Source organism: Elephas maximus, chromosome 8, assembly GCF_024166365.1.
Source record: "Elephas maximus indicus isolate mEleMax1 chromosome 8, mEleMax1 primary haplotype, whole genome shotgun sequence".
NCBI lineage: Eukaryota > Metazoa > Chordata > Mammalia > Proboscidea > Elephantidae > Elephas > Elephas maximus.
In genome coordinates this window covers 9,842,230-9,870,029 of record NC_064826.1, presented here as the reverse complement: position 1 = coordinate 9,870,029, position 27,800 = coordinate 9,842,230, and the positions used below count along the sequence as shown (strand labels likewise).

Genomic DNA, 27,800 nt, shown 5'->3' with positions numbered 1-27,800 from the left:
TGGGACAGAGAGGAGCCATCAGCAGGCAGAGAATGCACAGGAACACCCAGCTGGGCTTGCGGGGCCGTCTCAGAGAAATGTCAGGGCTTAACCGCATACTGGCTAGAGAGGGTCTTGCTGTGTGAGGCAGACGTCATAACTCAGTCCCTGCATCGGGGGTCTTAGGCACACTGGGCCTACGCTAGAGGCGCTAAGACAGAGCTAAAACCAAAACCAAACTTTGCTGTTGAGTTGACTCGGATTCCCAGCGGCCACATGTGACGGAGTAGAACCGCCCTATAGGGTTTCCTAGACTGTAATCTTTATGGGACCAGATTGCCAGGTCTTTTCCCCCATGGGACCACTGGGTGGGTTCAAACTGCTGACCTTTAGGTTAGAAAGGTCCGCAGCTGAGTGCTTTAAGGGCTGTGCCACCAGGGCTCCCTATTTTGAGTGTGCTCGTGTGTTTTCATGCTGATGATGCAAGGGCAGTCCACCGGCCTGGGGGCACTGAGGGTCTCTCCAGGCGAGCTTGGCACACAGCTTAGGAGTGAGTGCGGGTGAGAGGAGTGTCTTCCTGGGTTTCAGAAGGACCTTCAGGAAAAGAGCCCTTGTGGCTGGCTCACATCACAGAGTGGGTGGAGGGAGGAAATGCTAGTGCCTGCAGCTGTGGTCACTTTGTACAAGAGGGAGTGGAGGGAAGGCCCTGTGGGAAGTGGCTGGTCACAGAGTAAAAGGTGGGCAGAGATGACATGGGTCAGGTCCCAGAAAGTTTTGCTGCATGGTCATGGTTCCTGAGGTGAAGCGTTGTTCCGGAGACATCAGGATACACCTGTGAGGACCAGAGCTCTCCTGGAACAGATGCTTCAGTTCCGGCTGCCACCATGCCCCTGGGCCACACATACTAAACCAGCTTCTAACTCATCAATAGGCTACCAAGAATCTGGATGGCGCTTCCAACTAAGATGCTACCAGGAAGGTAGTAACAAGTTTCTCAAACACCCTGGGACCTTCAAGGGTGGTTCAGTGTCCTTCAGCGCAGCACACCGTGCCCAGTGTCTCTCCTCCTGGCGCATTGGCCCAAGGACAGTAACTGGACGAGGGAAGGTAAACCTTGGTCTGGTGGCAGGTGAAGCCCAGTGCGAGGGGGTGTCACCACGCAGTTATGTGGCACAGAGCTTACAAAAAACACAGGGCTGGATCTCAGGAAAACGGGTCCTGCTACCACCTGTGCGACCCCAGGTGAAGCCCTTAATTTCCCTTGGCCTCAGATTCCTCATCTATAAAATAAGTAAATGGACATGATACCCTCCAGTGTCCTTCCAGCTTTACAGTCTGTGAACCATGAATACGAGAGCAAGTAAAAGTCAGGAGCTAGAAATCGGAGCTTCGCGTTGAGGCCACAAAGAGAACCACGCTGGTCATTAGGAGGTAGTTCTAAGGCTCCTTAGTGGAGACAGGACAGAAAAACAATGGAACATCTCTGTCTGAGAAACTAATGGACAGAAGCGTCTGAGAGGCTCAGAGCTGCCACAGTCCAAAGAGGAAGATGACAACACAAATCAGCAGAGCCTGGAGGGACCCAACTCCAGAGAGGAACTGGAGTACGTTTCTAACCTGGGAACACCTTAGTGTTGGGTTTGGAGTAGAAGACAACCTGGGGCTCTGCTGTTCTCTCAAACTTGCTTCAAATGGTATGTGCTTGGTGTTTTGATGCAGAAATAGGTAGTTAATTCTTAATATTTAGTCAGACTGATGCTAGTATGTTATTAAAACATACCAGGACTTTGCCGGATTAAACATATTTACCTCAAAGACTCTGCTAAGCACACTGAGGACCAACCAGACCTCTGAGCAGTACTTTGGGTCCCCAAGCACAAACGTGGCTTTGGGTAAACTCATCTATCTAGTGGACAAGCTCACAAACCCAACCTTCTTCCGAGACGGCAGACATTGTTGAGTGCAACAGATTCTAGACAGGATATGGAACCCTCACTTAAGTTTACGAAAACTGCTTAAAATTAACCAAAAGAATGCTGTAGGATGAAGGTACACACTACAAATGAACTTCTTTATGTAGTTACCCATGTGTCAACGCCAAGGTTCAAACTCCAGAGTCTGTCAAGTTTTGACCACGTATTCTACTTACCATTTACCAGTAGTCTGTCATTAGACTTACAGGCTTAACACACTACAAAAGGATAAAAAGTAAATTTCTTAAATATTAAAAGTGTTGTCTTATCTAAAACTTTTGCACAAATGTATTTATGTACTGTGCTGCCTTTATTATTCAGCCTGGTCTGTAGGTCCAGCCAAAACTTAAAGAAACTGAAAAACAAAATGTTTATCACCAGGGAACTGAAGAAAAGGGTCCAGAAAAATATTTATTTGGGTTGTTATGACGATGGAACAAGCTATCACCACAACATTCTCTCTTTTCCCATCTGTAACACTTGGGCTTGACAGAGGCTTATGAAACACTCAATGTCCACTCTGAAGATGAAACGGAGCAAAAATGTTATTCTAAATTTGTTAGATTTTTGGCTCAACTTAAAACCCTTTTATAACTCATACAGTGTCTGCCAACAGTCCCCTGCTACTTCCTCTTGCAGTGGGCAGCCTAGGTAGCCATGGTGAATAAATCAGTCATGGGTGTGAGAGGATGTTGGGACAGTGACTAAAGGTTCACTCCGGGACTTCACAGCCATGCTGAGTCTGTGCCACGTCCTGTTCTGTGGTCTCACAGAGATGGGGTGACAGAGGGAAGTCAGGAGGACGAGGCGCCATGTGGAATACTGGGCCCGGTGAAGGGGATGGAGGCACAGCCTCCAACGTGTGCTGGAGGTGCTGGAGGTTCCTCACAGACCTTCCCAGGCCAGACAACAGCAGCCAGTGACTGTCCCCCCAACCCATGTGTCATGGATTGAATTGTGTCCCCCAAAATATCTATCAACTTGCCTAGGCCATGATTCCCAGTATTGTGTGATTATCCACCATTTTGTCATCTGATGTGATTTTCCTATGTGTGTAAATACTACCTCTAAGATGTTAATGAGGGGGGATTAGAGGCAGTTACGTTAATGTGGCAGAACTCAATCTACAAGATTAGCTCGTGTCTTAAATCAATCTCTTTTGAGATATAAAAGAGAGAAGTGAGCAGAGAGACAGGGGGACCACACAGCACCAAGAAACAAGAGCCAAGAGAAGAGCGTGTCCTTTGGACCAGGAGTCCCTGTGCTAAGGAACTTCTTGACTCAGGAAGACTGATGACAAGGACCTTTCCCCAGACTGACAGAATGAGGAACCTTCCCCTGGAGCTGGCACCCTGAATTTGGACTTCTAGCCTTCTAGCCTCCTAGACTGCGAAAGAATAATTTCTCTTTGTTAAAGCCATTCACTTGTGGTATTTCTGTTATAGTAGCACTAGATAACTAAGACATGATGGTTGTCAGATTCCATAGCCTGGCCAAAGAACCCATCATTTCCCTGTGGCTGTTTCCCCATAAATCAGTCAGAACTAGGTGGATAGACATTCCTTCTGAAGGAACAGCTTCTAAGTGGTGCAGCCAGAGAAGAAGAGAAGAGAAGCTGGGTCTCTTGCTTTCAGACTCATTGAGTTCACGCACTGACACTCATTTACCTCACACACACATGCTCACACTCATACCACACACATATACTTATACCACACGCAACCATACCACTGTCTCACCACACACACTCATACCATACACACTCATGCACATTGACACCACATACTCACACTCACACCACACACACGCTCATACCACACACTGATACCACATACATATACTCATACCACAACCATACCACTCTCACCACACACTCATATCACATACACACACACCACACTCACACTCATACCACACACACACCACACTCACGTTCATACCACACACACACCACACTCACACTCATGTACACTTACATCAGTCTCACCACATACTCTTATCCACACACGCTCACAGATACTCTCACGCACTCACATATACACTGATACCACACACGTCACACACTGTGACACTTGTATATTCATACCACACACTCTAACATGCACGTATGTTCATACCACACACACGCTCACACCACACACACAATCACATTCACCACACATACTCACGCATCTGTAAGCAGCAAGGGAACGCCAAGGATTGCGGCAGCACCTGGAGCAGTTCTGTTCTCAGAGCCTCAGGAGGAATCCACATGGCTGATACCCTGATTTGGATTTCCAGCCTCCAGAACCATGGAACAATAAATACACTTCTGTTCTTAATGCCACTACCTTGTGGTATTTTGTTATGGCGGCCCCCGGGGACTGACACCCTGTGCTTCCCACAGTCAGCAGCTCTGCAGTCCTGAGGGTGATGGTGCCAGTCATTCAGCTGTCCCCTCGGCAAGTGGCCAGGTGTCCAGCATACAGAATAAGCGAGGAGTGGGCCAGCTGCCAGCTGAGGAGTCCTCATAAGTGTTCACCCCATTTCAGACAACCAAGGCGCCTCACCACCCCCAAGCTTTGTGTCCTGTGGGCTCGCATGCTATCCTGACTGAGCCGAAGCCCCATCCTAGGAGCTACTGGCCTTCACACTTGGGGAATCCCTGCCCAACCATCACGCAAACACTCCTGCAGAAGCAGCCAAGGTTGGTACCTGAGCTTGTCTGCTATGAAGATGACCCTCCTTTCCAGAAGCAGGGAAGCGAAGACACGGACCAGGTGGCGGACGCTGAGTGAGGAGAAGAGAGACTCAAAGTCCACGTGTTCAAGCCGGGAGTCCAGTGGGCGACACAGCTTGATCACCTGCCAGGGATAGGGCAGAAATGAGGGGGGATGACAGCCAGAAATGAGGGGGGCCTGGCCTACACAGCTCAGTCACCTGTGGGGGACAGGACAGAAATGAGGGGGGCCGACAGGAGCAGAAGTGAGGGGGGCCTGGCCTATACAGCTCAGTCACCTGTCGGGGACAGGGCAGAAATGAGGGGGGCCTGGCCTACACGGCTCAGTCACCTGTGGGGGACAGGGCAGAAATGAGGGGGGGCCGGTGGGAGCAGAAGTGAGGGGGGCCTGGCCTACGCATCTCAGTCACCTGTGGAGGACAGAACAGAAACGAGGGGGGCTGACAGGAGCAGAAGTGAGGGGGGCCTGACCTACACAGCTTGGTTACTTGTGGGGGATGGGGCAGAAATGAGGGGGGCCTGGCCTACATAGCTCAGTCACCTGTGGGAGACAGGGTAGAAATGAGGGGGGCCTGGCCTACACAGCTAGGTCACTTGTGGGGGACAGGGCAGAAAGGAGGGGGGCTTGGCCTACACAGCTTTGTCACTTGTGGGGGATGGGGCAGAAATGAGGGGGGCCAGGCCTCTCAAAGGTGCTGCTGCCCCTTGGTATGAGGCCCTCAGTAGGGGTGACCTGCTAGCAAGAAGATGGGGAAAGACAAAAAAAAGAACAGAAAAGGGATTGGGGAAAGAAAGCTCCCAGGAGACTGGGAAAAGACGTGCGTTGACAGGGAAGCCAGCGCCCACACCCCACGAGGGCACTCTACCCAAGGAGCCACAGCCACAGGTCCCATCAGAGGGCAGTGCTCAGATCCCAGCAGGTCCAAGGTCTGTGTCAGATGGAAATGGCGAAGGAGGGTGGCAGAACCAGTGGCCTGTGGCCTGAAATGGTCAGAAGCCTCCCTGGCTGGGACGTATGTGACCCTGCACGAGTCCTGTGATGCCGAGAGCCACTTGCACTTCCAGAGTCCCCCTGGAGGGCGCGTTTCCCGGGCTGCACCACCCGTTGGAGCACGACCACGGGTCCTCACGCAGTGACCGGTGCATAGGCCATGTCTGCAGACCCGCCCCTTCAGAGGCACATCCTAGTCCCCCAACCCCCCCCCACCGCTTTCTGATGCTGCTGCACTTCAGCATTTACACTCAGTGTATTTGCCAGAAAGTTCCGTGGCTTGCTACTCCGGTGTTTTCTCTCTCAGCAGCTGACAGACACAGCACCCGCCCAGTGCCTCATTCACTGTCACTCCACTACCCCTCACAGCTGAAATGGCTGTATCAGGTGGGGGATGGTGTGGACTCTCCTCTGTGTGGGGGGGGGGGGGACTGGGTGTTCCGGAATGTTCCGGATCCATCCTCACCCTCCTCTGTCTCCAGAGGTGGCCGGGCTTTCTCAGGGTTTTGGAACTGGGGACCGGAGGCTGAATGGGATTGGCCTCCTGGTGCCCACAGACCGTAAACAGAATGGGAAGGACGAAGCCCGCGCCTTCACAAACCCCAGCGTGGCCGAGAGAAGAGACCTGAGCTTGTGTTCCTGAACAGCACCTGTTTTATTTGATGAAGTTGCAGCGGGCATGGCAAGGGAGGGCCTGAATGGTTTTAGGTTCACGAATGAACCGGGCTGTCAAGGGAAGCTAGTATGCTGGACACACGTCCCCACCCACAGGGCCCGTCCCACACTGAGCAGCACCTCACGGCCGTAGCCTCACTCTCGGGGTTACCTGGGATGAGCCCTGACTGGATGAGTTTGGCCCCGGCTGGGACGAGTGGCTCGGGCAGCCTGAGGAATGAGGTGAGGGCGACATTGGTGCTGGCGGCCACTGAGCACAGTCCCTCTGACCACGGGTGGGGTGTCGGGAGAGGACAGGACTCTGACGGCCTACCTCAGTCCCTGATCCCGGCAAGAAGTTCTTGACAACGATGGTTTTGCCCAGGGCTGGAAATGGCGCTTCCATCACGCTCCTCATGAAGGGCTGGACCAGAGCAGGAGAGATGCCACGTCGTTTCTCCACCTCGTCCAAGATCTGCAAGGGCCAGAGAAGCCGTTCAGCTGTTCTGGCTTCAGGCCTGAAGTGAGGCCCGTGGGGCTGAGGAACTACAGGTAAGCCAGTGGTCCTCTCCTGGCCAGACAGCACATCAGTCCTGAACCTGCACAAGGTTGGCCCCTGTCCCCCCGTGCATCCTCCCCTTTGCCATGTGACTTCGCAGGCCCCACAAAGGGGTGAAGGACTGCTCCTTCCCCCTTGACTCTAGGTGTGGCCATGGGGCTCACTGAGGTGATACTTGCCTTCCTGATGGGAGTAACATTGCCCCCAAGGGGATGAAAGTCGCTTCTTAGGGGGGTGAAAAAATTATAAATATTATAATGGTTTGCAGCCCTGCAACAGGCCATGGTCCTGAGCAGATATATAGGATATCTGTGGTATTAAAATTTCATGGGGGGTAGTAGCCATCAGGGAAATGGAAATCAAAACCACAAGGAGATACTACTTCACACCTGCTAGGATAGCTATAAACTAAAAGACATATAATAAGTGTTAATAAGGATGTGGAGAAATTGGAACTCATCCATTGCTGGTGGTTCAGCCGCTTTGAGAAAAAGTCTGGCAGTTGCTTAAAGGGTTAAATTTAGAGCTGTCGTATGACTCAGCAACTGGAAGTGAAAACATTTGTTCACAGAATAACACACACACAGACGTCCACTGCGGCATTATTCACGGTAGCCAAAAGGTGGAAACGGCCCAAAGATCCACCAGCTGAAGAACAGATAAACACGATGTGGTCTGTCCGTACAAGGGAAGAGTGCTCAGCCGTGAAAAGGGATGAAGTCCTGATACATGCTACAACATGGATGAACTTTGTATGACTCCATGTATACGAAATGTCCAGAAAAGGCAAATCCAGAGAGACAGGAAGTACACTGGTGGTTGCCTAGGGCTGGGCTGGGGATGGGGAGAATGAAGGCGACAGCTAATGGGAACGAGGTTTCTTTTCGGGGTGATGAAAATAAAGCTGACTGTGGTGATGGTTGCCCAGCTCTGTGAATAAGCCAAAAGCCACTGAACTGTCCACTTCAAATGCATGAACTGGATGGTATGTGATTTATATCTCAAAAATTTGTTATTAAGAAAAACCTAAATGCCAGACCCTGTATAAAACCAAAAAACCAAACCCACTGCCGTCGAGTCGATTCCGACTCATAGCGACCCTATAGGACAGGGTAGAACTGCCCCATAGAGTTTCCAAGGAGCGCCTGGCCGATTTGAACTGCCGACCTCTTCGCTAGCAGCCGTAGTACTTAACCACTACGCCCCCAGGGTTCCAAACCCTGTACAAGATAGCTATAAATCAAAGGATATAAATAAAAATGTCATTTATAATATTACAAGTGGCCATCGAGCCGTCAGAACATGGCTAGTCTGAATTGAAATATAACTGTAAAATACTCACTGAATTTCACAATTCAAAATTAAGAATATAAAATATGCCACTGATATATTTTTTTTAATATTGACTACATGTTGAAATGATAATATTTTGGATACTTTAGGTTAAATACCACATTTTTTAAAACATTCATGGCAAGGCAATGAGGGAATAGAGAAAAAAAAGGCTGCTAGAGGAGTGTAATGAAATAAATGCAGAGAAGTACGGAGCTAACAGAACAAGGTGGCTCAATTCGAGGCCTGGGCCCTGGGAGACCTGCCCGTGGGCCCCTGCTGTCCTGTTCTGCCTCAGCCTGCACCAGGAGAAGAGCAGGCCTGGCCCTGGGAGACCTGCCCATGGGCCCCTGCTGTCCTCTCCTGCCTCAGCCCACACCAGAAGAGCAGGCCTGGGCCCAGGGAATAGGGACAACAGAGGAGACCCAGACCCAACTTGCAGCCTAATGCAGGGATCTGCCAGCAGGGATCAGCCCAGCCCGTCTGACTGGCAGACACACACGAGCCCCACGGAGGGCAGCAGGCCAGACCGCGCTGACCGGCACATCTGGGAGAATGAATGGATGACTGCCGCTTTGAGCCGCTGAGCTCTGGGGTGGGTTGTTACCCAGCTCTGCTGTGGCAATAGTGAACTGATACCCCTTCTTCAGCGATCCTGAGAGCTGCCCTTCTCATCCATGCTTCTTTTTGCTCCAAAGGGCACTCTGCAGGCAGGTTGCATCATCCTTGCTCCACACCTGGAAAGAGCTTAGGTTCCTGGGATCAGTTAGCCAAAGCTCTGGTTCTTCCCGGATATTTGCTGTGTGTCTTGGGCAAGCCACCGCACCACGCTGCTAAAACATGTCCAGTCACAAAACCGATATGAAGAAACCAGGCCATGCTCGTCACAAGGGCGTTAACAGGGTTGCTTGCTCTGTGCCTGCTACCTGTGACAAAGCAGTGAAGCTGATGGGGGCTCCAAAGCCCCCTTGGTGCTGGCCACCTTGAAGGAGCTTTTACTTCCAGCTGGGAGACCCATACCTAAAAGGCAAAGGCTGTGACCTCCAGCCTCACCTTCACTTTTAAACAAGCCCATGTGTCAACTGGTGCCGGCAGCCTCCAGAACTGGGCTAGAGCTTGTCATGGCCAACTTCCACGTGAAATGACTGCCCTCCCAGGTGGAGTGGAGGGAGGGCAGGGACCCAGGTAAGCCTGAGAGCATGGCCTCTTTCCCACTAACTGGACGTGCACAGAAGCCTGAGCTCTGCCATGGCAGGATCTTGCCCTCCGCAGGAAACACTTTTCGGAAGTGCTGCTCACACCAGTGGATGGTGGAGACTTCACAGAGAAAGCTCAGACTACACGTAAAACACTGAGAAGGACTTGCAATAAATATATATGTTAGATGCCCATGAAGTCTGGCTAATGTCGGAAATGAATGTTGGATTAGACCCAATTTTTGAGATCAGCATAATACAGGATAGTGATTCTCTGCGGTACACCAGCCGGAACTCCGGGGTGGAGGAGCTGATTCCATACGGCAGTTCTGAAGCCTGGACATGCTTGATTTTCAGGAAGGAGGGCCGATTACATTAGAGTTTTGATCTATCTGGAGCACTACCGAGCTAATAAGCCTCACACAGGCACACAACACATCTCAACAGAAATGAAGGCAGAGTGGCCTTTTTGGCAAAGGCAAGGCTCAGAGGAAGGAGAGCGAAGCACCCCTATACCCTGGAAGGATCGTCTGCCCTTTCCCCACGACCATTACTCCACTACCCCCTCCCCCACTTTCTGCCCTGGCCTCCTTCAGCTCTTACTCCCAGACCAGGAACAAGCCAGGAGGGGCGGCAGCGAAGACAGGGGAGAAAAGAGGCAGACGGTAAGATTCTTTCATAAAGGGGCCAGGACCTGCGGGCTCCTGTCTCCTCCCAAGCCCTGCCTTCCCCTCCTCCCCGCCTTCTCGGAGGCCACGTTCTCACCTTTGAGAAGAGGCTGAAGCAGCCCAGGCGGCTCACGATGCAGTAGACTTCAGGCAGGCGCTTCCCTTTGCCACCAGGCTTTTGGGAGAGAAGCACAAGGAAATCCTGAGTGTTACCAGCCCCAGGAAAGGGCAGAACCCGATGTTTTTGCATGCCTGCTGTTATGGATTGAATTGTGACCCCCAAAAATATGTGTTGGAAATCCTAACCTCTATGACTGTGGTTACAGGAGCCCTGGTGGCACAGTGGTTACACGCTCAGCCGCTGGCTGAAAGGTTGGCAGTTCAAACCCCAGCCCGACAGCTCTGCAGGAGAAAGACCTGGCAACCTGCTCCTGTAATGATTATAGACTAGGAAACCCTGTGGGCAGGTTCTACTCTGTCCCACAGCATCGCTATAAGTTGGAATTGACTTGATGGAAATGGGTTTGGTTTTTTGGTTTGGTTTATATCTGTGGTTATAATCCCATTTGAGAACGGGTTTTCTTCATTGTGTTAATGAGGCAGTATTAGTGTAGGATGTGTCTTAAATCAGTCTCTTCAGATCTGAAAGAGCAGATTAAGCAAAAAAGCAGAAATGTGGGAAGACAGATGCCAAGTCACATGAAGATCACCAAGGAACCAAGGAACAAGGAGCCTCCCCAAGAGCCGACAGAGAGAGTCTTCCCCTAGAGTTGGTGCCCTGAATTCAGACATCTCGCCTCCTAAACTGTGAGAAAGTAAATTTCTGTTTGTTAAAGCCACCCCCTTGTGGTATTTCTGTTAGAGCAGCACTAGGTAACTAGGACACCTGCTATGTGCCGGATGTTTTCCGTATGCTCTAGCTTTTGAAAACTCAGTGAGTTAAGTATGAAGGCCCGCATTTCATCAGTGGGAAGAACTTCTGGACACACAACTTACTTCCGTTTTCCCAAAGGGCCCACGTCAAGGGTGCGGTGCACACCAAGAAACAACAAACGAAACCGAAACAAAACCTACTGCCGTTGAGCCTATTCTGACTCACAGTGACCCTATAGGACGAAGCAGAGCTGCCTCACAGGGTTTCCAAGGAGCCCCTGGCGGATTCGAAGAGCCAACCTTTTGGTTAGCAGCCACACCTTTTAACCACTGTGCCACCAGGGCTCTGTAGTGCACAGAGTAGGTGCTTTATATGTCCAATAGCACCAGAAAGCAAGGAACCTCAACTTGTTCATACAATCACTGTAGTTCCTCTCAGGGAGTTACCCTGAGACTGTATGTTTATTACAATGATAATTCCAAATCAGAGGCCATTTCTGAAAACCCTTTTTGGACACTGACTTTTAAGCTAATTTTCAAATCAAAAAGAAAATCAATCTCCGTATCTTAGCTCTCAAGTAATTTTTACCACCAAAAATCATTATCCCACTTAATTGTTTCAACTATAGCCATGCTTTTAATTCATTCATTAATTCAACAACTATTTCTTGAACACCTACTATGCGCCATGCACAATGCTTTAAATCATATCAGCCCATTTCTAAGACTCAGATACACTCAGTGGAAAAAGATTTGTTAATGTGGCAGCTTTTCAGAAGGCTAGGCCTCAGCAAAAAGGAAGAAAGGTTCTAAAACAGTCATTTCACTGGAGTGAGTTTCTGGCTTCTAAAGGGGACTGTTTTAAAGGGGAAACGATGGAATTATGTCAATCAGGAGCAATGATACCAGCCTTCTTCTGCCCTAAGCAAACACTATGAATGCCCTCCTGAAGCCATCAGGGTCTTTTTGGCATGCTTGATTATAAAGGACACTTGGGTTAAGGAGAAAATGTCTTTTATCTGATGGGGGTCACAACGGAGAAGGTAGTTTCTTTCCGAAGGAGGAAAGAAAACCCAAAGCAGTTGCTCTTGAGTTGATTCCGACTCCAACTCACAGTGACCCCGTGTGTGTCAGAGTATAACTGTGCTCTTATAGGGTTTTCAGTGGCTGATTCTCCAGGCGCAGATCGCCAGGCTTTTCTTCTGAGGTGCCCCTGGCTGGACTCGAACCCCCAACCTGTAGGTTAGCACCCATGTTAACTGTTCGTACTGCCCAGGGACTCCGAAGGAGACAGAGGCACTAGTCCCATCTACTAATAAGACTCAGGTGAGTTCCGAAACCTCCTTCTGTGTTTTTCGCCACAGGTTAGCCAGCCACACCGTCTGCGGCTCTCTTGTCCAGCATGGAGAAATCCTAGACTCCTGGGACTCGGAAGCCAGGCCTGGCTCTCCAGGGAGCTCCTGCCAGCTGGAAAACGCAGCGCACTCACCAGCAGCCTTCGGCAGTATCCGAACCTTCTGCTGCCGTCTTCTCCAGTCAGGACGAACGAGAATGTCTCGCTGGGGTTGGAGAACAAGAGCATTACAAAACAGAGCTAAGCACATCCCTGGTGCCATCATGCAGCAGGCATCGAGGGAACCAGGGGGGTCTGGAGGCACCGCTGAAAAGGCTGCTTTCTGTTCTGCTTGTCCACTCTGTGCTGGGACTCGTCACCTATGCCTCCGGAGCATATATCAGGACGGGGAGGTGTAAACTGTCACCGCATCCCCAGAGGAAAGTGAGGAATGCTTTTTTTGCCCCCAGTAATTTTTTTTTTTTTAATTCCAAAGCTTTCAGAGAACTCTGATACCTGAGCCAGTCCACGACTGAGCTTCCAGTGTGCTAAAGCAGGAGGGTCTGTGGTGCTGCCTTGGTGGGCTGAGGGGGAGGTGGCACTGCTGAGCAAGTGTGTGGCCGCCATGGGGCAGGTGACCAGTGGGACAGCTCTGGGGCCCTCCCAAGACTGCCCCGTGCCCCCTCACCCCCTGCACTGCCTGTACACTGAGGGAACCAGAGGCTTGGAGTGTCGGTAAAGACCACCGGGCCGACTTCCTGGGACACAGCGTCCCTCCCACACTTAGGGTGCGCAGCCGGCTGGGTTTGAAACATCTAGAGATGAAACACTGCTCCTGAAAACATGGCTAAAGCAGAAATGGAGACTCGTCAGACTCTGAGTCCCGGCTGGGTGGGCTGATGAAGGATGTGCCTCAGGGGCACCAGGGGAGGCTGGGTGACAACAAAGTTCCCTGACCCTCCCCAGACTAAGAATAACCTTCAGGAGGCCTAGGAAGCAAACACATTCCTGGTGAGCAGAGCAGCTCTGAGCTTCAGGGGAGGTTTAAGAACATCCGTCGGGGGCATCCCTCCCCTTTCCCCGTTTTCTCCAGCCAGGCCCAGCAGGGGCACTGTGTGGCAGGATGACTAGTAGGCTGCCACCTAAACCCCATCACTCTTGTCTGTCTTTGGGGTGGGTAAGGGAGAGGCTGGTGTGGCCCCCATTCGTGTCTCTATCTTTGGTGTGGGGAGGAAGAGGCAAGCCTCCCCATTCTCATCTCCATCTTTCGGGTGGGGAGGGAGAGGCCAGCATGGCCCCCTCCATTCTTACCTCCGTCTTTGGGGTGGGGGAGGGCTAGACCAGCCCCCTCCATTCTCATCTCCATCTTTGGGGCGGGGAGGTGTAGACCAGCCCCCTCCATTCTCCTCTCCGTCTTTGGGGTGGGGAGGCAGAGGCCGGAACGTACCTGGTGAACTGCTGGACGGGAGCCCAGTCTTTGGCATCAGGGAAACAGAACTGAGGAATGGCCTTCAGCTGGTCCTCGGCCTCTCGCATGAACTTGAATGACTTTTCCAACTGCAGGGAGAAGGTGAGAGAAGGCTGGAGAACAACCCGTGTGGGAGGCTGCCCCCTTAGTGCCTCCCTTGGGAGAATTTTGCAACTCAGGCCACTGGGGCCCTTCCTCCACCCCCCCACCAAGTTCCAACTATGGTTTTAGAGGAGAAGTTGGAGAGAAAAAAATGGGCTGCTTTAGAGAAAAGTTCCCTATACCTTCTGCGTTGCCATGGAGTTGATTCTGACTCACAGCAGCCCTACAGGACAGGGTAGAACTGTCCCCTAGGGTTTCCAAGGCTTTAATCTTTATGGAAGCAGGCTGCCACATCTTTCTCCCACAGGAGCAGCTGGTGGGTTTGAACCGCCGACCTTTTAGTCAGCAGCCGAGTGTTTACCCACTGTGCCACCAGGGCTCCTTTCCTTATGCGTAACATTCTGGAATACAACTATATCAGTCACTACGAAAAACGGGCACAGCAATCCCTTCCAAATCGGGGCCTCATGAGTCTGGAAGGCAGCGCCTCATCCAGTCGCTCCAATCTGGGTCCCAGGCAGAGACTGCACAACACATCCTGGGGACCACACAGCGAAACCCAGCTACTGTCAGAGCTGCTGACTCAGAACTAGGAGGGACCCCAGCTTCCATCAGAGCTGCTGACTCAGAACTAGGAGGGACCCCAGCTACTATCAGAGCTGCTGAGTGTCAGAACTAGGAGGGACCCCAGCTACTGTCAGATCTGCTGACTCAGAACTTGGAGGGACACCAGCTACTGTCAGAGCTGCTGAGTGTCAGAACTTGGAGGGACCCTAGCTACTATCAGACCTGCTGACTCTGAACTTGGAGGGACCCCAGCTACTGTCAGAGCTGCTGACTCAGAACTTGGAGGGGCCCCAGCTACTGTCAGAGCTGCTGAGTGTCAGAACTAGCAGGGACCCCGGGCACCATCCAGCAGGACAGCCTTGTTTCAGAGATCAGGGAACTAGCCCTGACATGCTAAGTGATTTGTCCCCATCACACAACTGATGTCAGAGCCAGGAGTACAGTCCCTGACACACGTAGCCTGCAGGAATACGTTTTGTTCATCTTTGTAATGACCTGGGGCCAAGCAGGAAGCGGCGTGCATATTAACAGGGTCTCAGTTAACTCTGGCTGAACTGACTTAGAATGTGGTAGGAACTCTTCAGCACTGAAGTCAGGGATGAAGAATGACCTGTCATCACTGGCCATGCCACCTGAGGCTGTATTGTGTGCCATCTTATGGTAGGCACCATGAGTTGACACAGGGCAAAGCCAGGTCTACATCACCGTGAGCCATGGTGGGACAGACCAGGATTCTCCTGCACACACACGGAGACACACCGTGAGCCCACAGACAAGCAGCACAGCTGCAAAGGCGTGCCCACGGCGGGAGAGCGGAGAGCCGATTGGGAGGGGAGGACTTCCTGGGATGGCTGGGAGGAGATGTAGCTGGATGTGGAGCCGGGGAGGGACACAGAGGTGGGGTCAGCATGCAGTCCCCCCACTTTTAGTCTTTGACACTCTTGTCCCTGGGCCCACCCAAATTCTCCAGCAGCAGCGTTTTTCATCTGATACACTCTAGTTAGGATCCACGGAACCCTTGGTGGTGTAATGGTTAAGTGCGCGGCTGCTAACGGAAAGGTTGGTGGTTCAAACACACCCAGCTGCTCCCTGGAGAAAGACCTGGCGATCTGCTCCCATAAGGACTACAGCCTAGGAAACCCTACAGAGAAGTTCTACTCTGTCACACGGGGTCGCTATGAATTGCAATCGACTCTATGGCAACGCAAAACACAGAGGGAACTTTTCTGTAATGCAGCCTGTTTTTTTCTCCCAGATTCCCCCCTAAAACCATAGTTTTAGGACCCGTTTTCCAGGTTCTGGCGACGCTACGTGTCCTCAGCTCCCATGCCTCCCTCAGCCCACGGCCCACCAGGTTTAGCTGGAGGCTGGTCCCCTGAGGCCCGGCGCCTGCACCTTCGGAGGGAACTGCTGAGTGAGTTCCGGCACGTAGGTGGTCCCTGTCTGCTTCTTGTGCAGCGACACGACCACGAAGTACTCAAAGAGCCGCCTCTCCGGGTGCTCCACCAGGTCCCGGTCCGGGGGCGGGCACCGAGGGGCCTGCTTCAGGCGGGCCTGCACGTGGACCAGGCGCTGGCTGTGAGCTGGCGGGGAGCAAGCCGGAGAATGACTCTCTTTCCCATCAGGGATGGCAGGGTTGAGAAAAGTGTTTCCACGTCTAATATATTAGTATAAAACTCTTTCTTTGGGGTCCCTTCCAAAGCTCTGGGGGCAGCAGCATGCCAGGCTCAGGCTCTGCAGGGTACAGGGCATGAATCCGGGGTGCTGCTCTGTGGGGTATAGGGTGCGGAGCCTGGGCGCTGCTCTGTGGGGCATGGGGAATGGAGCCGGGGTGCTGCTCTGTGGGGCACAGGGAATGGAGCCGGGGTGCTGCTCTGTGGGGCACAGGGAATGGAGCCGGGGTGCTGCTCTGTGGGGCACAGGGAATGGAGCCGGGGTGCTCTCTGCAGGGTGCGGGTTGTGGACCTGGGGTGCTGCTCTGAAGGGTGTGGGTTGTGGAGCCAGGTGACTGTTCTGTGGGGCACAGGGCACGGAGCCAGGGTGCTGCTCTGTGGGGTGTGGGGTGTGGAGCCTGGTCGCCGCTCTGTGGGATGTGGAGCCTGGTCGCCGCTCTGTGGGATGTGGAATGTGGAGCTGGGGCGCCGCTCTATGGGGCACAGGGAATGGAGCCGGGGCACTGCTCTGCAGGGTGCAGGGCGTGGAGCCAGGGCACTGTTCTGTGGGGCACAGGGCACGGAGCCAGGGTGCTGCTCTGTGGGGTGTGGGGTGTGGAGCCTGGTCGCCGCTCTGTGGGATGTGGAGCCTGGTCGCCGCTCTGTGGGATGTGGAATGTGGAGCTGGGGCGCCGCCCTATGGGGCACAGGGAATGGAGCCGGGGCACTGCTCTGCAGGGTGCAGGGCGTGGAGCCAGGGCACTGTTCTGTGGGGCACAGGGCACGGAGCCAGGGTGCTGCTCTGTGGGGTGCGGGGCACGGAGCCAGGGTGCTGCTCTGGGTTGTGGGGTGCGGAGCTGGGGTGCTGCTCTGGGTTGTGGGGTGCGGAGCTGGGGTGCTGCTCTGTGGGGCATGGGGAATGGAGCCGGGGTCCTGCTCTGCACTGCTCTGCATGGCTCTACCATCTAGACCTTGGGCCTCGGCTCTCAAAGGCTTGCCTTCATTTGTGGGGTGGGAAGGGACCCTGGCCCTCCCTCCTGCCCTCTTTCAGTGCTATGTGAGGGAATCAGAGCACAGGGCTTTAAGAGTGGGGTGCATGGTGACTACCCTTGTGGCGCGACTGGCAGTGCTCACCCACCACTCCCCTCCGCCAATGACTGTGCAGTGAAATACACTTGCCCCATTCGTAAGATGGACAAGACAGGGCCACCAAGTGACAGCCCTCTGCCACCTCCCTCAGCAGCCCTGGACATGGCTTCCTTGGCTTTTCTGGGGTCTGGGAACAGCAGCCGGTTTGCTGCAGCTTAGAGCCAGGTCAAGGGGTTTTAGAGCCACAGGGACCCGATACACACTGACTTCAACTGACCAATGAGAACCCAGAGGGCCTGTGCCCTTCAGTGAGTCCCTGCAGGTCACAGAGCCCTTTGATGGGCATGGGGCCAGGCTGTGGTCTTGGGTCTGCTGGGCCAACACCATGGCATCTCTCATATAAGGGACATGTGGGGAGGAGGGGCAGGTATAGCAGGTACGTACTGCCCTGGCTCTCTGCAGAGGAGTGGGAGTCCACGGATGGTGTAGCCTCACCCTAGTATGCTCAGGAGGGGCTGCTCTGAGCACCCGGGGCCCTGCCACCCCTGAGATGTGTGCCTCAACCATCCTTCTCAGGCAAGGCCCTGGGAGGGCTGTCCGGGTAGCAGCGGAGTCATCTGCAGGCACTGTGCACACAACAGCTCTCCTTACCTTCCAGCTTCTCCTCGGTGTCACTGTCAGACTCACTGTTCTCATCTGTCACTGGACCAAAAGACAAGGAGGAAAGCTGTGAACGTGAGTTCTTTTACGAAGCAAAGCTACATGTGGTTGCACAGCTCCAGGGTCTTCAGTCTGGAGGGTGTTGTCTTTGTCTCTGTTTAAATGTAGGCAAACTACATCTCTGCCCAACGAAGTGCATTGCCAAGTTGACTCGGCTAGAGTTAAGGCAGTATCTATGTCAAATGATACACTGAAAAGTGCTGCTTGCTCCACACCCGCTAGTGGGGAAGAGAGCACCTGGGCTGGGTCAGGTCAAGGCATGCAGGGTGGCCCGAGGCTCGCCAGCCCAGGCTGAGTGCCTGCCCAGCTCCCCCTGCCCCAGGACAGCAGAGCTGAAAACACACATTTACAAGCACCATGTGGTCCCTCGTGGGGGTCGGGAGCTGGTGGCAGAAGCACCAGGATGTGGATTCTGTGGAGGCAGGGGGCAGGAGGGAGGCCCACCTTTCCCAGAGCTGCTCTCAGCTGACTGAGACAGTCTCTTCACCCGTTTCTTCCCTCTCCGGGCCTCGTAGATGGCGTTGATCCGAAGCACCAGCTGCAGACACGGGGGAAGAAGAGTGGTGTTAACAGCCTTCACTCTGTGCCGCTGGGATTCCTGAGCTGCCCATTCCCTCCAGGAGGGTGGAGGGCTGGGGGGACGCTTCCCACGGGTGTCTTTCAGTCATTTGTTTCTGCTAGACTGGGGCCTGCTGGTCACCAACAACTGAAGGATATGCCAGCTCCACTGCACGTGGCGGTGCTGTCTGAACCCCTAAAGCAGCCACGAAAGCAGACAATGTCACTGCCTGGGTGACAGCTGCTCCCCTGATCTGCAGTGGAGCCTTCCCTGGGGTTGGGGAGGGAGCTGCTGTCCCAAAACAAAACCAGGACAGGAAGAGACAGTGGGAGGAAAATGTTCCCAGGGAGGGCCCCTGTGGTGGGAACCAGGCCAGAGAACGTCCACACAGCTGTGAGGGGAGGCAGGGGTCAGGGGTGCCTGGAGCCCATCCACGAGGGGCACTGGCAGAGCACACGCAGATCACAGATGGCCTCTCCCCCACGCCGCGGCCTGGCCCCGCTTCCCCCTCAGGCTGCATCGTCTCATGAGCCAGGACAGCAGGCCTGCTTCGAAGGAAGACTCTCCTCTTGCACCTGACCAAAAGGGTGTGTGGTCAGTTTGACGGGTCTGTCAGGAAGTTACACACGGAACCACCCCAACTGGCGATTCCACTCCTGGGTATACGTCCTCAAGACTTGAAAGCAGGAATGCAAACGAATATGTGTACACCAACATTCACAGCAGCCCAAAGGTGAAGACAACCGAAGTGTCCATCAGCAGGTGAACGGATCAACAAAATGTGGTACATACAATGAAATATTACTCAGCCATAAAGGGAAATAAAGCCCTGATACACGCAACGGCATGGATGAAACTTGACATTACAGTGAGTGAAGGAAGTCAAATACAAAAACACAACTATGGTGTGACCCCACGTATATGAAACATTTAGAATGGGCAAAAGCATACAGACAGAAAGTAGACCAGAGATTATCAGGGCGAAGGGAAGTCATTGCTTAAGGGGTACTGAGCCTCTGGGGTGATGACAAAGTTTTGGAGACAGATGATGGTGATGGCCGCACAACACAATGAATGTAATTAATGCCACTAAATTATTCACTTAAAAAAAAAATTAGGAATGGTTAAAACGGCCAACGTTGTGCTCTACCTATTTTACCAGTTAAGGCTGGGAGAGGGCCAACTGAGAGATGGCTAGCTAGAGGGCCACCATAATTATTAGGACAAGGCCTAGACATGCAGGCCTGCTCCTCAGTGTCCCGCGGGCCTGCAGCAAGGTGGGCAGGAGCCTGGCAATCCGTCCTCTGCCCAGACTCCTCAGCAGCCTTCTTCGCAGGTATATCTGAACATGAACAAGAGCCGGGGCTCCTCACAGGAGTTACCTTGGGTATCTTTCTCTTCTTTCCGCCATTCTGTGGGTCTCCAAGATTGAAGGAGGTGTCGTCGGGGCTGCTGGGAGTGGACGGGGGGCTGACCCTGGAAGGCGACCCAGTCCTGTCCCGATTTGGCTTCCGCGCATCCAACAGCTTGAAGTTCCTCTTCTCAGAATTGTGCCGGAAAAAAACAGGCTTGGATGACGACTGCCGTGGGGGGAAGAGGAAAAGAAGTGTGAGTGAGCACAAAGGGGAATGTCGTGTGGTGCCCGTGATGGAGACCCTGAGGTCCAGAAGGGGAGCCAGTCACGGTGCATCGAGTCCATCTATGCTAGTAATTGCTCAATGGACACTAATCATCCAACTGTGGAAAATGCATGTGACAAAGGATGTGAATCAGCCCAGTCTCCTTTTTTAGACCAGTGGGAATAGCCTGTCTCGAACCCCTGCCTGTAGAGACGAGGCTCTGTGATAGCCCCAGGCCTGCTGTGCTGGGAGTTACCGGGCCCCCACAGGGATCCTTCTGCCCTGTAGCTGTGTGTCCCCACACAGGCACACCCCCCCCGGGCCTTGGTGCCTCATTTCCAAAACGAGCCACTTTAAAGTCAAAAAGCAACTGAAAAACAGGTAAAAAAAAAATTTCAGCTTGTAACATAGAAAAGAATTCATTTTCCTGATACCAGTTAGTCAGTTGTCCAAGAGTCAACTCTGACTCCTGGGGATCCCACATGTCAGAAGAGAACAGTGCTCCATTCGGTTTTCACTGGCTAAGTTTTCAGAAGTAGATGGCCAAGTCATTCTTCCAAGGTGCCTCTGGGTGGACTCAAACCTCCAATCTTTCAGTTAGCAGCCAGGCATGTTAACTGAAAGGTTAATGACTCAAATCTATCTGACGGTGCCTCACGAGAAAGGCCTGGCAATCTTTTTCCAAAAAATCAGCCATTGAAAACCCTACCGAGCACAGCTCTACTCTGACACACATGGGGTTGCCGTGAGTCTGAGTCAACACGATGGCAAACTGGTGTGGTTTTTTGGTTTCTCATCGCCCCCCAAGAAAATCTGGAAGGTCTGTCCAACAGACCTTTGCTTCTCCTGGGACCAGGCAGGGGCTAATTAAATAGAAAGTCCCAAGAGATGTCTGAGAAGACCTTTCTGTGGCTTGTGGCGGGCCCAGAGAGGAGGCAGACATGGAGGGACGGCGGCAGCAAGTTCCGAGGCCCCAGATGTGGCCCAGATGTGGCTGATGCTCAGTGAACATTCAAGGACCCTAGCGGAGGAAGTGAGGTCTCCAGGTGCCCCAGGCGAACCACCCAGACCCCAGCTGTGCGTGGCAGGCTCGTGGTGTGGACAGGGACCGGTGGTGGCAGCAGGGTCCAAGGTAGCCCACACGCGTCGCTAGCCCTCAGACACGTCCGGCATGTCACCAGGCAGTGCTCAGCCTCTCTCAGGGCGGCGGCATCGCATTCCAGTGCTTGCTGACTGATACCCGCTGCGCCCGCCTGTTCCGGTGACAGAGGCTCTGACCCCGCAGGAGTGGGCTCCTAAGGCTTTATTTTCTGGTCCTTGGGGGAGCGCCCTGCTCTGAATGTGGAGTGGCTGGGCTGCTGGTTCTCACTGTTCCTCAGAGGCGAGGTGGCTCCTTCCCATGAAGGGGAGGCCAGGTGGGACACAACGGGGGGCTCTCCTTCTCCTCCTAAGTCAGGCTTTCACAGGTAGGTTCACTATGGTAGGTAAGAAAAACCCTGTTGCTGCCGAGGCGACTTCGGCTCATGGCGACCCCCTGTGTGTCAGGGTAGAACTGCACTCCCTGGGGTTTTCAGTGACTGATGGCGACCCCGTGTGGGTCAGGGTAGAAGTGCACTCCCTGGGGTTTTCAGTGACTGATGGCGACCGCATGTGTCAGGGTAGAACTGCACTCCCTGGGGTTTTCAGTGACTGACGGCGATCCCGTGTGTCAGGGTAGAACTGCACTCCCTGGGGTTTTCAGTGACTGATGGCGACCCCGTGTGGGTCAGGGTGGAACTGCTCTCCCTGGGGTTTTCAGTGACTGATTTTTTGGAAGTAGCCCACCAGAACTTCCTTCCAGGGCACCTCTGGGTGAACTCGATCCTCCAACCTTTCAGTTAGCAGCCAAGGATGTTAACTGTTTGCACCACACAGGGACTAGGGAAAGTGAAGGATTTCCTAAATGGTGAGGACATCCGTACGCCACTGAAAACACTAACACACTTCAAAGGCGGACAGAAACGATTCGCTGATGATGGGTTGTTCAGGGTTGTTCCTGAGGACACTTCCCTAGTGAGAAGGGAAGTGGAAGAGAGCTGGGCGTGGCAAGCCTTGCAGCAGTGGTTTGGCCTGTAAGACACACCCTTGGTGGCAGGTTAGGCCTGCACCATCTCCAGGAAGAGTCGAGCACCACTGCCTTGTGAAGAGCCAGCACAAAAGGCACCACCCTCTCCGCCAGCACACGTGACCCCGTGGAGCCCTGAGAGGAAGCTGGCGTCTTTCCCTACTGCAGACAGATCCCTGAAGTGGGACTTCAACGGACACATGCAGGCTGGGTTTGGCTTCATTTACCAAGTTTCTCCAACAACTAGATACCGTGTAACCACTACTACTGACTGCTAGGCCAATGGGAGACACAGAGAAACACAAAGAAACAGAACACATTTCTGACCTTGAGGAACTTAAAATTTATGTGAGGAGATGTTTGTTTTTTAAGATACATTAAAAACCAAAAACCTGTTACCATTGAGTCCTACTCACAGCAACCCTATAGGACAGAATAGAACTGCCCCATGGGTTTTCCAAGGCTGTATAATCTTTTTTTTTTTTTATAATCTTTATAAAGATTTCAGTCTTGGAAACCCTATAGGGCAGATCAACCCCATGGGGCTGTTCTGCCCAGTCCTATAGGGTTGTTGTGAGTTGTGAGTCAGAATCAACTCGATGGCAATGGGTTTGGTTTTGGGAATCTTTACGGAAGCAGACTGCCACATCTTCCTCCCACGGAGCAAATGGTGGGTTCAAACCGCTGACCTTTTGGTTAGTAGCCAAGTGCTTAACCACTGCACCACCAGGGCTCCTTTTAAGATACATGACATGACTTAAAACAGTTCAAATCACAGTGTCAGTGACATCACGGCAGTATACAATTTGGTGTGAAATGAACCCTCTGGCCCACTGAGTGCTACAGGGAATAAGAAGGGAAGAAATCTGGGCATGGCTGGAAGAGAGGTCCAGCAAAAGCCAAGAACAGAGGCAGAAACGACCCAGCACACAGCACACAGCGTCGGCAACTTACAGCCCATCTGCCCCCTGATTCTACAGCTTGTGAGCTGAGAATGGTTTTCACATTTTTAAATGGTTGACAATAAATAACATTTTGGGGCACATTAAAATGATATAAAATTCAAAATTTCAGTGCCCACCAATCAAGTTTTATTTAAACACAGCCACGCTTATCATTCACACGTTGCCTGTGGCTGCTTCCCGCTACAACAGCAGGGCTGAGTAGCTGCAGCGTATCTCCTGCAAGCCACAAAGCCTGAAATATTTACTCTCTGGCCCTTGACAGAAAGGGCTTGCAGGCTCCAGGCCTGTAAGAATGGAAGGGTGGTTAGCAGGTTCACCTAGAGGGGGCTTTTGTCTGTAGGAACTGAGGAAGATCAGTAGTAATGGGTGGGGGGGATCCATGAATTGAATTGTGTCCTCCAAAACTATCTGTCAACTTGGCTAGTCATGATTCCCTTGTATGACTGTATGATCGTCTACCATTTTGTCATCTGATGTGATTTCCCTAAATATATTAAATCCAATAAGATGGATTAGTGGCAATTATTTTGATGAGGTCTACAAGATTAGGTAGTGTCTTAAGCCAGTCTCTTTTGAGATACAAAAGAGATAAGCGAGCAGAGAGACATGGGAACCTCATACCACCAAGAAAGCAGTGTCGGGAGAAGAGTGCATCCTTTGGACCTGAGGTTCCTGAGCAGAGATGCTCCCAGACCAAGAGAAGACTGATTGCAAGGACCTTCCTCCAGAGCTTACGGAGAGAGAAAGCCTTCCCCTGGAGCCAGCACCCTGAATTCTGACTTCTAGCCTACTGGACTGTAAGAGAATAAACTTCTCTTGTTGAAGCCATCCACTTGTGGTATTTCTACTAGAGCAGCACTAGGCGACTAAGACAGGGGACCCGGGACCAGTCGTGAAGGACTTTTAAAGCCAGGCTATGAAGGGACTATGCCCTTGGTCCTGTAGACAAGGGGTCAATATCATCACCACGTACATGAATGCAGCTGTGTTATGTATGTGCACGTGGTACAAGTCCGGGGGTTTCAAAGCAGACTCTGAACAGGGAGTCGGCCTCCTCCCCTGGCCTCGCTGCTCCGGTCCCCTCCACAGAGGGGAGACATCTGCTTACCCATTCTTAGGTATCCTTACAGAGACAGGCATGTACACACACAGGCATAGATGAGACTGTCCACGTACTCTTTCACGTAAAGCCCCGCCAATGGCCATGTACACTGCTCTCCATCATGCCTTCCAGCCTTGCCTCTCAGAGTGTGTCCTTCTAACAGCTGTAGAGTATGGGTGTGCCACCGTTTTTAGCCAGGCTGGGGAAGTTTCTGACCCAGAAGACCTGCTAGGAAGATGTGTTGAGCAGTGGAGTTCCAGCAGACCTCAGGCAGCCGAGGTGAAGCATCAGCGCCCAGCCATGAGGTGGCCTGGACTTCCAGGGCATCCAGAACTCCAGGCTGCGTGAGCCACATGCAGGCCCTCCCACCTCCACTCCTGGTGGGCTCACCTTGAGGGGTGTGTTGGGGATGGAGGAGGCAGGGGAGCCAGGAAAGTTCGAGACGCACTTCTTCTCCAGGCAGTGGCCATGTAACTCAACAGCCTCATACAGGCTTTCCTTCATTGGCTGATCTGTGATCAAAGGCAATAGGTCAGTCACCTGGGACATTAGGGAATTTTTCCATATCCATCTTAGCTAAGGCCCCTGTATCAGGCCCTGTGGGCGTGTCCGTGGTGCGACCTTCACTTTCTGAGGGACCCTGCTCTTCATGTGGGTGACCACCTGGCTCCCATTCTTAGCACCAGAGGTTAACTGCACTCCCAGTTTCAGAGGTTCAGCCCCTCTTGCCCCCTAAGCCCTGCCTCGGGGTCACCTCAGGGGAGGGCTTATGTCCTGAGCCAATCAATGGGTGCTATTCCCCAGCTTCGAGGGTAGGCACAGGACCTACACTGGTCCACTCAAAGTGAACCCGAGTTTTGAGTGTCATGGATTGAACTGTGTCCCCCCAAAATATGTGTCAACTTGGTTAGGTCATGATTTCCAGTATTCTGTGGTTGTCCTCCATTTTTTGATTATAATTTTATGTTAAAGAGGACAAGTGTGGGATTGTAACACCCTTACTCAGGTCACATCTCTGATCCAATGTAAAGGAAGTTTCCCTGGGGTGTGGCCTACACCACCTTTCATCTTACCAGAGATAAAAGGAAAGGGTAGCAAGCAGAGAGCAGGGGTCCTCGTACCACCCAGAAAGGAGTGCTGGGAGCAGAGTGAGTCCTTTGGACCTGGGGTCCCTGTGCAGAGAAGCTCCTAGTCTGGGGGAAGATTGATGAGAAGGCTGATAGAGAGAGAATGCCTTCCCCTGGAGCTGATGCCCTGAATTTGGACTTCTAGCCTACTTTACTGTGAAAAAATAAATTTCTCTTTGTTAAAGCCATCCACTTGTGGTATTTCTGTTATAGCAGCACTAGATGACTAAGACAGAATCTGGTACCAGGAGAGTGGGGTGCTGCTCTAACAGATACCTAAAATGTGGAAGCGGTTTTGAAACTGCTGATGGATAGAAGACTCAAAAGGAAGTGAGGAGAGGTGTTAACACCTGAGAAGACACAGATGGTGAGAAACAGCAGCAGAGGACCGGAGGCAGCAGCGAACCGGCAACAAGAGAACCAGAAGACCAGCGCTAGACAGCGCTGGAGCCCGCCCATGGAGGGAGAGAGCTGAGTGCCTGTATGCAGGAGGCTTCCTGGTAGAGTTAGGTGCCTCCAGGCACTTATCGGTGGAGCGACTGAGCTTTGGAACCCTTGCCCCAGCAGGGCAGATGCGGGCATAAGGCCCAAAGGCCGAAAAGCCAAGAAACTGGGAAGCAGAAGCTGAAGAGACAAGAAACACAGGAAGCCGAGCTGCCTCAGTCTCAAAAGGTATGGCCTGGACCTCTACCTCAAAAGGGCGGAGCCACGGCCTCCGGTGTTTCTGAGGGTGGAGTCGCCACTCAGACTAGAAAGCAGTGCCTAAAGCCAAGCGCCGAGGGGCCTCCACTCGGAATCCGGAATCTGGAGTGTGGCCAACACCTAGAGTCTGGAGGGCAGGGCCATGTGTAAACGGTCTCAGAGAACTTTTTCAAGCCTTGAGAGCTAGTGTACTGTGTTCTGCTGACTTGCTTGGTGCCTGTTATCCCTTCTTTCCCTCCAATTTCTCCTATTTGTAATGGAAATGTCTGACTTGTACCTGTTCTGCCATTGTACCTTTGGAAGCAGATAACCTGTATTTTAGATTCCACAGATGAAGAGGGATTTTTGGATCTGGAGCTGATTTACAACTTTTGCTATAATATGATGGGGCGACTGTGTCTTACGTGTATCAAGGACATGAATTTTGGAGGGCCAAAGTGTGGAATGTCATAAATTGAATTGTGTCCCCCAAAAATATGTGTCAACTTGGTTAGGTCGTGATTCCCAGTATTCTGTGGTTGTCCTCCATTTCGTGACTGTAATTTTATGTTAAAGAGGATAAGGGTGGGATTGTAACACCTTTACTAAGGTCACATGCCCGATCCAGTGTAAACTGAGTTTCCCTGGGATGTGGCCTGCACCACCTTTTATCTTACAAGAGATAAAAGGAAAGGCAAGCAAGCAGTGAGTGGGGACCTCATACCACCAAGAAAGCGGTGCCGGGAGCAGAACTCGTCCTTTGAACCCGGGGCCCCTGCATGAAGATGCTCCTAGTCTGGGGGAAGACCGGCAGAGAGAGAAAGCCTTCCCCTGGAGCTGATGCCCTGAGTTTGGACTTTTAGCCTACTTTGTTAAAGCCATCCACTTGTGGTATTTCTGTTATAGTAGCACTAGATAACTACGACAATGGGGGAGAGGAATCATGGGGGAGCCTGATGAGAATGGAGCCCACACTGAGAGATAATAAACCAGACGCAGGGGCCAGCAAATCCCCTGTGTGCTTTCAGCCCATGAGAGCAGGTTCTACTCCCTGAAGAGAAAGACCCCCATACCCAATGCTGAGACAAGCCCAGAGTGCAGGCTCCCTGTAGGCCTGGGACCCCACTCCTGGGCAGGAGCCCATCTTCAGCAGCCTGAACACTGCGATTCAGAGCCCATGGTGCAACCAGAGTCCCTGGGTGGCCCGCATGGTGAACATGCTCAGCTGCTAACCTCAAGTGGAGGTTCTAGTCCACCCAGAGGCACCTCGGAAGAAAGGTCTGGTAATCTACTTCCGAAAAATCACCCACTGAAAACCCTGTGGAGCACAGTTCTGCTTTGATGCACGTGGGGTCACCATGAGTCAGAGTCGACTCCATGGCAGCTGTTTCTCTTTTTTTTTACAGTGTGATCCACGGAGCTCAGCTAAGTGTATGTCCTTCCTCAGGCCTCAAATCTCCGACAGAGTGTTTGCTGCCATTATGATTACCTGCCCCTCACATGTGCACACCTGGGTTTCCCTCTCTTACCACCTGGTCTCTTCCTCGATCCTCCAGAGATAGACACCTGTCTGCACTCAGGCCTCACTGAAACCGGTCTTCCTGAAGAGGACTTAACTCATCCAATTTCACACGCAGGCTGACCCTGTCGACCTGAGGCCTACCTCAGAACCTGAGGGAACTGTCCAGAGCTATGCTGACGCAGCTTTTTCAATGACAGACGTTCGTTTTCGTCTGAATGTTGTTGCCCTGTTAGTTCCATGGTCCTA

General features: G+C 52.5%; 1 protein-coding gene across 11 annotated transcripts in view; it reads right to left on the bottom strand.

Annotated features, from left to right (window-relative positions):
- Positions 1–27,800, bottom strand: part of DENND2A (DENN domain containing 2A) — a 97,203-nt gene that overhangs the window by 8,198 nt on the left and 61,205 nt on the right. For 10 of the 11 annotated variants that reach the window (XR_007518404.1, XM_049893424.1, XM_049893427.1 and 7 more), the window contains 10 exons: positions 24,615–24,736; positions 19,817–20,014; positions 18,320–18,413; positions 17,807–17,857; positions 15,810–15,997; positions 13,725–13,834; positions 12,434–12,503; positions 10,169–10,246; positions 6,651–6,791; positions 4,647–4,795 (listed from right to left, as the gene is read on the bottom strand). Coding sequence is in view for 10 of the 11 variants with exons in the window: in XM_049893424.1 (XP_049749381.1) it covers positions 4,647–4,795; positions 6,651–6,791; positions 10,169–10,246; positions 12,434–12,503; positions 13,725–13,834; positions 15,810–15,997; positions 17,807–17,857; positions 18,320–18,413; positions 19,817–20,014; positions 24,615–24,736 (1,201 nt within the window). In the remaining variant the exon portion in view is untranslated. Of the gene's footprint in view, positions 1–8; positions 4,234–4,646; positions 4,796–6,650; positions 6,792–10,168; positions 10,247–12,433; positions 12,504–13,724; positions 13,835–15,809; positions 15,998–17,806; positions 17,858–18,319; positions 18,414–19,816; positions 20,015–24,614; positions 24,737–27,800 lie in introns of those variants that run through there. The other variant, XM_049893430.1, reaches the window with a different exon arrangement.